At 38.2% G+C, this 12638-nt stretch overlaps 1 protein-coding gene across 1 annotated transcript in view; it reads right to left on the bottom strand.

The window, feature by feature from the left end:
• Positions 1-8691: 8691 nt before the first annotated feature.
• REEP3 (receptor accessory protein 3) overlaps positions 8692-12638 on the bottom strand; it is an 80264-nt gene continuing 76317 nt past the window's right edge. The window contains exons 7-8 of the mRNA XM_005865144.2: positions 10460-10605; positions 8692-9777 (exon numbers count right to left, since the gene is read on the bottom strand). Of these exons, the coding sequence (XP_005865206.1) occupies positions 9721-9777; positions 10460-10605 (203 nt within the window). The 3' untranslated portion in view covers positions 8692-9720. The remainder of the gene's footprint in view (positions 9778-10459; positions 10606-12638) is intronic.

Below are 12638 nucleotides of genomic sequence, written 5' to 3'. Positions count from 1 at the left end.
GTCTGTCTGGTGGAGGGTGCTGCTAATTAGAGAGAGCCCATAAACCTCCCTGTCGAAGAGGGCATATGACCTTCCCTTCGAGTCTAAACAATAAAGCTGGCGAAGTGCAGACTGCACTTCACGCTGGCTGCCCTGCGGATTCCCTAAATAGGAACAGGATGAAGGCCAGGCTCAAGAGGTTACCATATCTCTGCTCTCACACTTTGAGGAATGGGTCACTCCACTTCCCAGTGTAACTTGTTTCAATTACTCCATACAATCTATTTAGAGGAGAGCAGCTTGCAGAGAGAACTCATTGTCTCATCTAAATGAGGAAGCAATTACTTGCTGCAGTCTAACTTGCTTTGAGACTGTCCGGTCAAATATCAACCAGATCTCCTGTAACTTGACTTTGCACTTTGGAAGATACATCTTTTTCCTGACCGTTTTATTTCCCCCTGCTTTTCTGAAACCTTTTTTTTCTATTAAGGTTACAAAGTTGTCATTTCCCCCCCTCTTCAGCCTTCAAAGCTTTTGTTAATTTTAGAATTTGTTACTGCAAGGTAAAGACTACAACCTCTTCTGTACATTGTTTAATGTTAAATATTCAAAAACATATTATTATTTTTTATAGGCATCGTCTCAGGATATAGCCAAATAGTCCCCCAAGTCTTCCCTTCTTTGTCTAATTTATCTCCCTGGGAGCTCCCTGCGAGTTTTAATTTTACACGTTATAAACTATAAATAATCCAGTTCCACTTCCCTAGAACATGTGGAAACTGTAGCCTGCTATATATCCTAACTGTACTTGCTTTCAACTTTAAAAAGACAATAAAGTCCATCTCCAGTGTAAAAAGGCATTTGGACCTTTTTTTTGTGTTTTTTGTTAGTTATGACCCAGTGTGGAACAACACAGGAGAATTCTTCTTGTTGTCAACAGAGCACATAAAAGGGTTTACAAGGTGTGGTTGAAGACAGGAAGTCATGGAGCAAATGCTGGTGGGGAGGTGAGGAAGGAAGGAAAGCACTTCCTGAGAGGATACTCCTCCTATTTAAGCTACATCCTCTCTTCACATCTCTACCTGTTTATCTTAACCGGTAATTGATAATAAATGGTCTTTACTTTTCCTATTTTAAAAGCATCCTTTCATTACTGAAGCTACTCTTAAAACCAAATCTATCACTAACTACAAACGACTTTAAAAAAAAACTTGTTTAATCTTCTAATAATCCGAAATTTTTGTATAATGCATGTATCATTTCTATGTTAGCTGCTTAAGTAGTCTGTGATTGCCAAGATAACCAAGTGTAATGGAATTAACGACGCAGAGTCTAAATCCAAATTGTGGCTGGGTCCCAGGTTAGTCACTATTGAGTCTCGTGTTGTTTTGTACCGTAACATGCTGTACTGGTTTGTAGCCTAGGAGCAATAGACTAGTAGTGGTTGGCAAACTTGTTAGTCAACAGAGCCAAATATCAACAGTACAACAATTGAAATTTCTTTTGAGAGCCAAATTTTTTAAACTTAAACTATATAGGTAGGTACATTGTTATTAACTTAATTAGGGTACTCCTAAGGCTTAGGAAGAACCACACTCAGGGGGCCAAAGAGACGCATGTGGCTTGAGAGCCGCAGTTTGCCGACCACGGGACTATACCATATAGTCTAGGTGTGCAGTAGGCTATGCCATCTAGGTTTGTGTATGTGCATTCTATGATGTTCACAGAATGATGAAATCGCCTAAGGAGGCATTTCTTAGAATGAATCCATGTCATTAAGCAGTGCAAGACTGTATATAGCAGGTCCTCGAGTAATGTTTTCTTCAACATTGTGTTTTTATAACTAATAGGGGGAAAAGTAGATTCTTGGTGAGGCCACTGTCTGTGTGGAGATGGCAAGTTCTCCCCATGTCTGCATGGGTTCCTCTAGTGACCCTGGTTTCCTCCCACCTCCCAAAGCTGTGCACGTGGGGTTAACTGGCCTGTGAAAGTTTTCCAGTGAGTGGGGGTGTGTGTGTGCCCTGTGCTGGATGGGCATCTTGTCCAGGGTTGGTTCCCACCTTTCATTGAGCTGCCGGGAGAAGCAGCCACTTATGAAGGGAACTGGAATCAGCTGGTTGAAACTTATTTTACTTATTACTAATCTTTCTTAAATGTCTGCATAGCTCACATTTATTTGAATCTATACTAATATAAGGGTAATTTGCTAATTAGAGTGGAGTCTTCTGGACGTCCTTCCGGACAAAGCTGCGGATGGCGGCTGCCACTGCCAGGGCTGGGCTGAGACTCAGGCAAGCCGCGGTGGCTGAGAGGGCTGAGGCTCAGGCAGGTGGCGGATGGCGGCTGCCACTGGGAGGGCCCAAGGCTCAGGCAGCTGCTGCAGTTGGCAGTGGCTGCAGCAGAGGCGGGGGGGGGGGGGTCACCTTCCCCTGATCCACCAGGTCGCCTCCCTCAGAGGAAGGCCAGACCACGGCTTAGGCCCGCTCCCTATGGGGAGCGGATCTAAGCCATCAGTAGGACATCCCCTGAGGGCTCCCGGACTGTGAGAGGGGGCAGGCCGGTCTGAGGGACCCCCACTCCAGTGCACAAATTTTCATGTACCGAGCCTCTAGTGTTTAACATTAGAGGTGTTTTGGGTCTTTATTTAGAAGTTTGGTAAGGTTTCTGTGACCAGAAATATGCCATAGAAACTTAACTCTTGTTTCTATCAATTAGCCTATGGTAAAATTCGTGTTGCTCTACATCATTTTGCTTAAAGTCTCAGTTATCAAGAACCTACTGATGGAGTTAAGTGAGGACTTACTGTACACACACCCACATATATCTTATTGGTGCCATTTCTCTGGAGAATTTTGACCAATACAGATACCTACAGTTGACTTTGGCACTACCATGATCTATTGTAGCACATGAGTTTAGAGTATCCGAAATTAGGCCTAACACTACAAAGGGGTTTGGGGGTGGGGAATATCCATCTATATCTGAAACTTTTCCCCAGTACTCTGAGATAGCATCATGTCAAAACACATAATTCAGCCAAAAGCTCTAACCTGGCTTCATCAACTCTTCTTTCTCTCCTTTTCCAAATTTCAGCATTCAACAATGCTTGGAAGAGAAAGACTCCTCTTCCAAGGGTGATATACAAAACCTTCTGTTTCTGTGTTTTACCTCCCTTCCCTCTTCACAACCTTCTTTTTGTAGTTCCCAAAGAAATACAAATGATAAGAAACTGTGGTAGTTCTATGGGACTAAATGTTAAAAGTTACCTTGAAAAATTTGCAAGGCTACAAAAAATGTAGTAAGGTTTCAAGAAATTCTGCCTTAAGTAAAAGTAATGCTCTGAGCCCTGGCTGGTGTGACTCAGTTGGTTGCACCGAAAAGTTGCTGCTTTGATTCCTGGTCAGGGCACATACCCAGGTTGCCCGTGTTGGAGGCAACAGATCAGTTTCTTTCTCACATGATGTTTCTTTCCCTCTTCCTGTCTCTCTCTGTCTAAAATATTTCAAAAACACACACACACATTAAGTAAAAGTAATGCTCTGAGCCCTGGCTGGTGTGACTCAGTTGGTTGCACCGAAAAGTTGCTGCTTTGATTCCTGGTCAGGGCACATACCCAGGTTGCCCGTGTTGGAGGCAACAGATCAGTTTCTTTCTCACATGATGTTTCTTTCCCTCTTCCTGTCTCTCTCTGTCTAAAATATTTCAAAAACACACACACACAAAAAAACCCTTCTAACAACAACAAGAAAGTAATGCCCCGAGTACTCCAGATGAGAGATGATGATGGCTGAAAATAGGGCAGTTGAAGGAGAGGCGAATAATGGTCACAAATTCAGTACATAGTTTGAAGAGAGCCAAAAGGACTTACGAATGTATTAATGTAAGAACGAGATGAGGGTAAGGAGATCTCCAAGGATGAAAAGAAGGGAAAAAGAGTGCTGTAAGAGAAACCAAATAAATTGTTCAGTAACCAAAAAGAAATCCCAGCATTAATGATACTAAAAGAATCCAAACATCTGGTAAAAGTAAATTTGTTTTTATTAAAGCAAAACTTATTTTCCTTAAATTGTTATGCTATCCTACTTGGATATAGGCATTGTGAAGAAACATATCAGAGATACTATGTACAGTAGGCACTAAAAGAATATATATTTTTAAAAGTATGTTTTTATTGATTTCAGAGAGAGGAAGGGAGAGGGGGAGAGATATAGGAACACCAATGATGAGAGAGAATCATTGATTAGCTGCCTCATGCACGCCCCCTACTGGGGATAGAGCCAGGAACCCGGGCGTGCACCCTGACCAGGAATCAAATGGTGACCTCCTGGTTCATGGGTTGATGCTCAACCAAGCCACACTGGCTGGGCTCAAGAAATATTTTTGAATGAAAAAGAAAATTGTTGCTAATCTGATTTGTACATATGCCAAACACCATACTTTCCTTTTTCTTTCTTCCTCCTCTTGTCCTTAGTCTGGAACTGCCAGGCCATCGAAGGGTAAATGTGACTTTCCTGCTTTTATTGAGCAGTCTTTTAGCATCCTGTACTTTCAGTACCCTATACTTATAGTTATCAATCGTGCGCTTTAAAATTTCAATTTGAAGCATTATCTTATAAAAAGCAATTTAAAAAACATTATCAGAACCAGACCATAAGGAGACTGTTTCAAGGCTAGAATACTGATAGGTAGATAAAAGGGCAGAATGTTTTTCAGGGAACAATGAATCAGTCTCTGACATTTTTGTTCTATGAATCTCTCAAGAACAGTGAACCACTTTAAAGGGAGAAAAAAAAAAAACACTGGGAAAAAAATGTCATAGTTCATATATCCATGTGCTCTTTAGAATTCATTTTTTAAAAAAATTTATTTTATTGATTTTTTTACAGAGAGGAAGGGAGTGGGATAGAGAGTTAGAAACATTGATGAGAGAGAAACATCGATCAGCTGCCTCCTGCACACCCCCTACTGGGGATGTGCCTGCAACCAAGGTACATGCCCTTGACTGGAATCGAACCTGGGACCCTTCAGTTCGCAGGCCGATGCCCTATCCACTGAGCCAAACTGGTCAGGGCTAGAATTCTTATTTACATTTCTAACTTCTTTGGATCATCACAAGGACATACCTCCTAATAAAAATGAAACTACAGCCCTAACCGGTTTGGCTCAGTGGATAGAGCGTCGGCCTGTGGACTCAAGGGTCCCAGGTTCGATTCCGGTCAAGGGCATGTACCTTGGTTGCGGGCACATCCCCAGTAGGGGGTGTGCAGGAGGCAGCTGATTGATGTTTCTCTCTCATTGATGTTTCTAACTCTCTATCCCTCTCCCCTCCTCTCTGTAAAAAATCAATAAAATATATTTTTTAAAAAAAATGAAACTATAACTCCATTTGAAATACTTCAGCACACATTATATACCATAATGAAGTAACACAAAGGAAGTTTTTAACACAGGATTTCCTTCTGAAGTTTAAATGTGAGGCAAACAGACGTATGACTTTACAACAGATGGAACCCCAGAACCTTCCCAGGATACATAAAACTGAATTTTGTGTTATATTCTGTCTGAGACATCTAGCCAATACAAATTGATGGCTAGGGTTTCTTTACTAATTGTTTTTTCCTATCTTCTCTTTCCAACATCCAAATTTAATAATTCAGTGTTTCTTTTAATCCCCTGGATGAGCATTCCAGAATGTATATGATTTTCATAATTTGCTCTGTGATTTATAATCTTAAATGTGTGCATATGCTGTTTATTATTCAATCAAATCATAATAATAATCAATTCATGTAACCCAACATATGTACTCTGACAAGAAAGAAAACCAAATCGTCACTAATAAAACAAGTTTATTTTATATTACAGTTTTCAAAAACCACATTTGTAAAATTACCCCTATATTAGGCCTAAAAGGTAGCCTTTACAGAGAGTTTGCAAAACTACTTTCTCTTAACTATTAAAGTACATAGATTTAAAAGGTTTTAGAAGAAAAAAATGTTAATTCATGGTAAACATTTAAAGAATTCTTACACATTAAATCTGTAGGATACCTTAGAAGGTTATGTCTTAAAAAACATTTAGAGAAAAAAATGTCTTTCCCTTTCAGAAAACTTTACTCTTAAATTATGTTTATTTAAAAATGTACACTGTATATTATACTAACAATGATCTTCCCAGATTTAACTACTAGCTTACATTAATAGTAGTGAATTACTTATTAATTACTAATTAATTAATTACTTAGCTTGCAAGTCAATCAGCCCATATAAGAGAAAACAGGAAATTGCTTTCTAATACATATTAATTCCTTAATTTTCCTGATAAAATCAAAATAAAAATTTAGTCTATTACAATTAAACACATAGATTATTGATATTAAAGATAAGAAAGTATTGTATTATTTTGAATAACACAACAGTTCAAGCATTCCGGAAGCATAAACTGTTATTTCAAAAGAAAAAAAAAATAAAAGGAAGGAAAATATATTTGTCTAACCACTGTCTTACAGAAATTTAGAATATTTACATCCTTTATAACACTGTAGAAATCTTTGGTGGTGACATATGGATTAAGTTCCCTGAAAACACTTTAATAATTTTGTTCCATCAATCTGTGTAGTCAAGTATTCATAATTAGTAATGCCGGCAGTATCATTTTCTAGCCAAATCCACATACATATAGTGAAGTGTGTGGAGGAAATCTTATGCAGGTCGTAGGCGGGTTTATATAATTAATTACTTAGCAAGTAGGCTTATTTCTGGCTCATTTTTTATACCAGAAAAATACAATAAACTAAAGAACAAATCAATTCTTACATCTAAACAAACTCTGGAAATAGTTAATATTAATGAACAAGTTGAATGCATATATGATAAAATGGCTACAATTTCTGGATAAACTTTAACAGCTACCAAAATAGTGCCCTAAATAGGCTTGTGCAGCATGTGATGCCCATTCACACCAAGTGGTAGTGGTGGGAAAGCAAGGCACTGTGGTCTAGGGATAAATTTACCTCTTCTAAAAGCAGTAGACTTATAAGCAGAGAAACAAAACTGTCCTGCTCAACCTTAAAAGAAACTAAAATGTATAAGCTTATTATACAAGGTTCAAAGGAAAGGGCATGCTAAAACACATAAGAGAAAAGAGCCCTGGCCGGTGTGGCTCAGCGGTAGTGTGTTGGCCCAAGCACAGAAAGGTGCAGGGTTTGATTCCTGATCAAGGGCATGTACCTGGGTTGTAGGTTTGTTCCTTTGTGTGCGGGAGGCAACCAATCCATGTGTCTCTCTCAAATTGATATTTTGTTCCCTCTCTCCTCCTCCCTCCTTCCTACTCTCTTTAAAAAAAAAAAAAGTTGAAAAGAAGCAACATTTAAGAAAAGGAGAGGAAGGAAATGACAGGAAAGCAAAATTACATCACTGTATATAAGGATGTAACCAGTACAGTAGAAATACATCAGAGGAAGCATTGTAAGTGTGAAGAGACACAATTAAACAGAAGGATTTAATTACCTCTATGAAACTGGTGTTGTCTTTGATTAAACGTGTTGATTCTAGAAGTGGAGAGGGATACATAATTCCTCCAGTTTAGAAAAGTACGAGTTTACCATGATTAAACAATAGGTATAATAATGAAATTATATTTGAAAATGATAAAATGGTACAAATCAGCCCCAATAGATAATGTTTTTGATACACTGTCCTTTACATGACCTTGTCAGGTACTTTGAGATGACACTACCGTTGCACAGGAAAGCAAGGTGTAGCACTTATACTGATAAGTCTAGGACTATGCAATATAAATACAACTCTCTTTTCAAGAGTTTTCATCAGAATTCATAGGAATTTTGAATACAAATTAAAGTTTTTCCAGAAACTAAGAGGCTAAAAATTAGTCAAGGTAAAGTAGATGAAAATACTCATAGAAATAAACTTTAGGAGAAAAGACGTTGAATGAATTTTTACTTGGTGTTATGTATCAAGAATGTGAGATAATCTAGAAAAAATACATATTTTAATATATATTTTAAAAAATGTTTTTATTGATTTCAGAGAGAGGAAGGGAGAGGGAGAGAGATAGAAACATCAATGATGACAGAGAATCATGGATTGGCTGTCTCCTACATGCCCTCTACTGAGATCAAGCCCGAAACCCTGATTTGTGCCCTGTGGGGAATCTAACCGTGACCTTCTGGTTCATGGGTCAATGCTCAACCACTGAGCCACACCATTGGGCTAGAAAATATTTTAAGACTTGTATCAAGAGAAGTGTCTGAATTATACTAAGGTACTCCTGAGTAACCATTCTGTTCTCTGCCAACACTCTGAGGAGGTCCGGAATATACACTGTCAGCTGGCTTCATTTCTTAAAAGGTAGAAAAGTCAAAGATCTTACAAATCTCTTTTTTTCTTTTGGACAAACAAGTAGAATCCTCAAGTAAATTACCTGAACAAGTATAATTGTACAAATTTCATTACTGATCACTAAAACTATCACCAGAAATATACTGACTTGGAGTTCATAATGCATAGCTATGAATGCAGGCTAAAAATGCCTTACAGTCCAGTAACTCAAAAATAGCTTGGATTAAAAAAATGATATTTTCTAATATCTATTCTAATAGCTTCTAACACATGAGATTAATGACATCTGTATTTTGCATTGGCAACTATCTTCAGGAAATTATATCAGCCAGAAAAGAAGTGATTCAAATGATTTTAGTTAATGCCAGATTTATTCATCAGAAGCACATATAAGTGCCAAGCTTGTGAATGGATTGGCTAGATATTTTCATTAGTTAGAAGAAACCTAAGTGCTATACTGGTCTCTGACTCTATTTCATAAAAGCTACTACTTTTAAAATCTGAGAATGTAACCAGTGTTAATAAAAAACATGCTGAGTTCAACTACAATGTACAGCTAAATACAGAAAACTAATAATTAAGATAATTTCTTATCTTTAAATGAGATAAGAACAATTAGTTATATTTTTCTACTAATAAAATCAAGCAAATTTAACAAATGAAACCCACAGGAAAAAAGATGACATCATTTAAGGCATAAATTTGAAATATCAGAATCCAACAAATAATAAAGATAGTGTCAGTAAAACTTAAAATGTACAGTCATAAAAAAAGTAAACAATTTTCAAGTGTGCAAAACTAGTCAGGAATAAAAGTGCTATGTGGATACCTGGTTTTCAAATATTTGTTTTGAAAACTTTCAGTTGATGGTGGAAAAACTATAAAGTGTTTAAAAAAAGTAAAAATTTTAAAGAATATATAAAACATACTTTATCTCACATTATGCCCTTGTGCTATCACTGCTGGATCAGAGGCCTATTTAATGACTATCCTCGTGTGATAGCTATAACATAAATGGAGGTAAACAATACAATACCACAAAGGCCGATGGATCTTGAACCATAAGACGACTTTTTTCAAGTATACTGGGTTTGTGTTTCCTCTTAAATCCCAGGCACTTGATGTTGTTGATGAATTTGAAAACAGATTAACACAATTTTCTATTCTTTCTGATATATATATGTATTGCATAACTACCTTTAGTAGTCAAGATTTAAAAGTAATTGTTAAAGAAATAAAAATTATTTAAATTAACAAAAGTAAACCCTACCACCGCCACAATCTAAAGGATTACTTTAATATGTAAATCCTGAACATAATGTTAGGAAAAAAAGTTGATGCATTAGCATAATTTGTCTTGGGATACTTGAAGCGCACATGATTAAAAATACACCTGCGGTCTCTTCTTCACTTTGTATTTTAGTGACCCATACCGCACCTGAAGAGAGAGATGTGTTATTATTACAAATTAGATGGTTATTTTTTTGAAATGATATAAGATTTGATAGTTCATAATCAGCATAAGAATTTTTTAACTTTTCTGATATAAAGAATCAATTATCCTGTAAGTGTGTATGCAAAAGACAACAGTATTTATATTCTAAAAAATGTAGTTGGTTCTATGTTGAATATATGCTGTAGATTATTGTCACTAATAAAAAAAACACTAACTGTTATTATTTATGCTTTGCTTGGTACATTGCTCATAGTAATCTGAGGCCATTCCCTGGAATCCTCCATTGCTTTCTGGGCACATGGACAATATATAATTATAAACTTTTACTATTTAATCCTCATGTAGGGTTGCTGGTTCAAAACAGATCTATGTAGTTAATCTTGTTAACTGCTTTCTTTGCTTATGGGTAGGGCTGGAACTGGGTATTTACGACAACCATATCATTCTCTATCTGAGAATGCCATTTTCTACGTGTAGTGGAAGACTAGCAATTTCTAAATTTCCAGAGATCCTACTATATCTGATCTGAATAAAGAATTTAAAAAATAACTGGCTCTACCATCCCAATCCTTCACTTGTGGATCATTAACATCCTGAATGATAATGCAACAGGGAAATCCTTTCATATCAATCATTAGGAAGACAACCTCTGTAATTGACTAACCTCTTTGCGAACTTTCATGGTTTTCACAGATTTCATGCTTTGCGATCTTCGAAGCCCTTTGTGTGTTAACATCTCATCATCTGAAAACGGCCCATCCGCCTCTTCATCTGTTTTCTCATCTCCGTCTTTCAGTGGAATTCCGTAACCTAAGGGAGTTGTCGAAACGAGCATGTTTTGATAAAAACATACCAGTCAGAACCACCTCTTAACTGCAGTTCTCTGCATGGCCTGCATTTGTCCGGTTACTCCTCCCCTTCCTCATCTGGAATGTGCTCCCGACTCCTCAGCATTGATCTGTGCCTACTGCACTATTCTACATGAAGCTCACACTCATTTCTTCCAGAAAGTTTTCCCTGACCATTTTTTTTTACTATGCATTTTTCAGAATAAATAAAAATAATTATTTTTGAGTAGGTAACACATTTATCTTGTTCAAAAATCAAAGAATATAAATAGCTATATAGCAAAAAGTCTCTTCCTGCCCTTTCTCCTTTTCATGAATTCTAAATAACCTAAGCAATTGTGTGTTTTAGTCTGTCATTTGTACCTTTACTTTAATTAGGAATTTAGGGTTTTCCCCATTCCACGTGGCAAAACTTTTGTCAAGATTGGGAATGGTAGGGTGAACTTAAGGACTCATAGAAGACCCAAAGGGGCTAGAATTTTGGGCAAGTGCACTAGGAGCAGGTGATAGAGATGTTGAACCAACACTGTTGTAGCTGCTGAGATAAAACCCAACCAGACAGGCTACAGTAATTAGAAAAACCACAGGCTATGCTGACAGATGTCAAAGAAAAGAGGCGGCATCAGGAAGGGCAGTAAGAGATTGTGGGGATGTGCTAACAGGCTAAGTGTAGCTGCAAAGGCTTAACATTAGCAAATATGCAAACATCCAGGCAGTCAGGCTGACTGTTGTCAGGAAGCCTGGGCGCCTCCTGATGCTGGGATTCAGGGACAACAATGTTCCTATTCCTGAAGCAGATGGTCCCAAACGTTAGCAGACTGTTATGAGTCACCTGGAGAACGTGTGAGTTAATACCCGGATTGCTGGGCCTGAGGTGGATTGAGAATTACTTTTCTAACTAGTTTCCAGGTGATGCCTATGCTCATGGTCTAGCAGTGGTTCTCAACCTTCCTAATGCCGCGACCCTTTAATACAGTTCCTCATGTTGTGGTGACCCCCAACCATAAATTATTTTCGTTGCTACTGTAATTTTGCTACTGTTATGAATCCTAATGTAAATATCTGATATGCAGGATGTATTTTCATTGTTCTCGACCCACAGGTTGAGAACCGCTGGGGCCTACACTTTCGGAACCACTGCCTGGATGGAGCAAAGGAGGGGCCCGAGTCTAAGGCAACCAGAGTACTAGGTAGGTTATAAAGACAAAGGTGAGTTTACAAGGCCCATTTCAAATTCTCCTATTAAAAAGGAACATAAATACCTAAATCTTACGGTGAGAAAAAAGCAGCAGGTTTTTTCAGGATCAGAAGGGGACGAGAGATGGACTGCTTGTGTGTGAAGAAAAAGATACTAAACGTTATTAATCTGCTCTCACAGGACATGTGTAACTTGAGACTCACTAAATTGTTCATAAGCTTCTTAGTCTGGTAATAAGACAAACATCTTTGTATATTGAGCTAGTACAATTTAGGCTGCCAGACTTCTAGACTAGAAATTAGGAAGGATTCAGGAGTAGAATCAGTCATTACTGAGGTCAGGATCCTTAGTTTCGCTGCAGCAGTCCAGCAAAGTATGTTTTAAGGAGAAGAGAGAGCATGTGCAAAGGCACTAAGACAGGGGGAAGCAACTGCTTGGAAGAGCTGTGAGGAGGCCAGTGTGGCCCAGGGAGGGATGGGTTGGTAGTCCTGGGGAAACACTCCCAATGCAATATTGGGGGGGGGGGGATGTACATATAGAAGCAAACAAAGGAAAAACATAAAAACGCACTCATGGTACATCTACACAATGGAATATTACACTGCTATAAAAAAAAAAGGAATTCTGCCCTGGCCGGTTTGGCTCAGTGGATAGAGCGTCGGCCTGCGGACTGAAGGGTCCCAGGTTCGGTTCCGGTCAAGGGCATGTGCCTTGGTTGCGGGCACATCCCCAGAGGGGGGGGTGGGTGTAGCAGCTGCTCGATGTTTCTCTCTCATCGATGTTTCTAACTCTCTATC

This window comes from Myotis brandtii, unplaced genomic scaffold (assembly GCF_000412655.1).
Source record: "Myotis brandtii unplaced genomic scaffold, ASM41265v1 scaffold196, whole genome shotgun sequence".
NCBI classification, from domain to species: Eukaryota; Metazoa; Chordata; class Mammalia; order Chiroptera; family Vespertilionidae; genus Myotis; species Myotis brandtii.
Note: the sequence above shows the minus strand (reverse complement) of the source record. Positions and strands in the feature narration are given on the sequence as shown.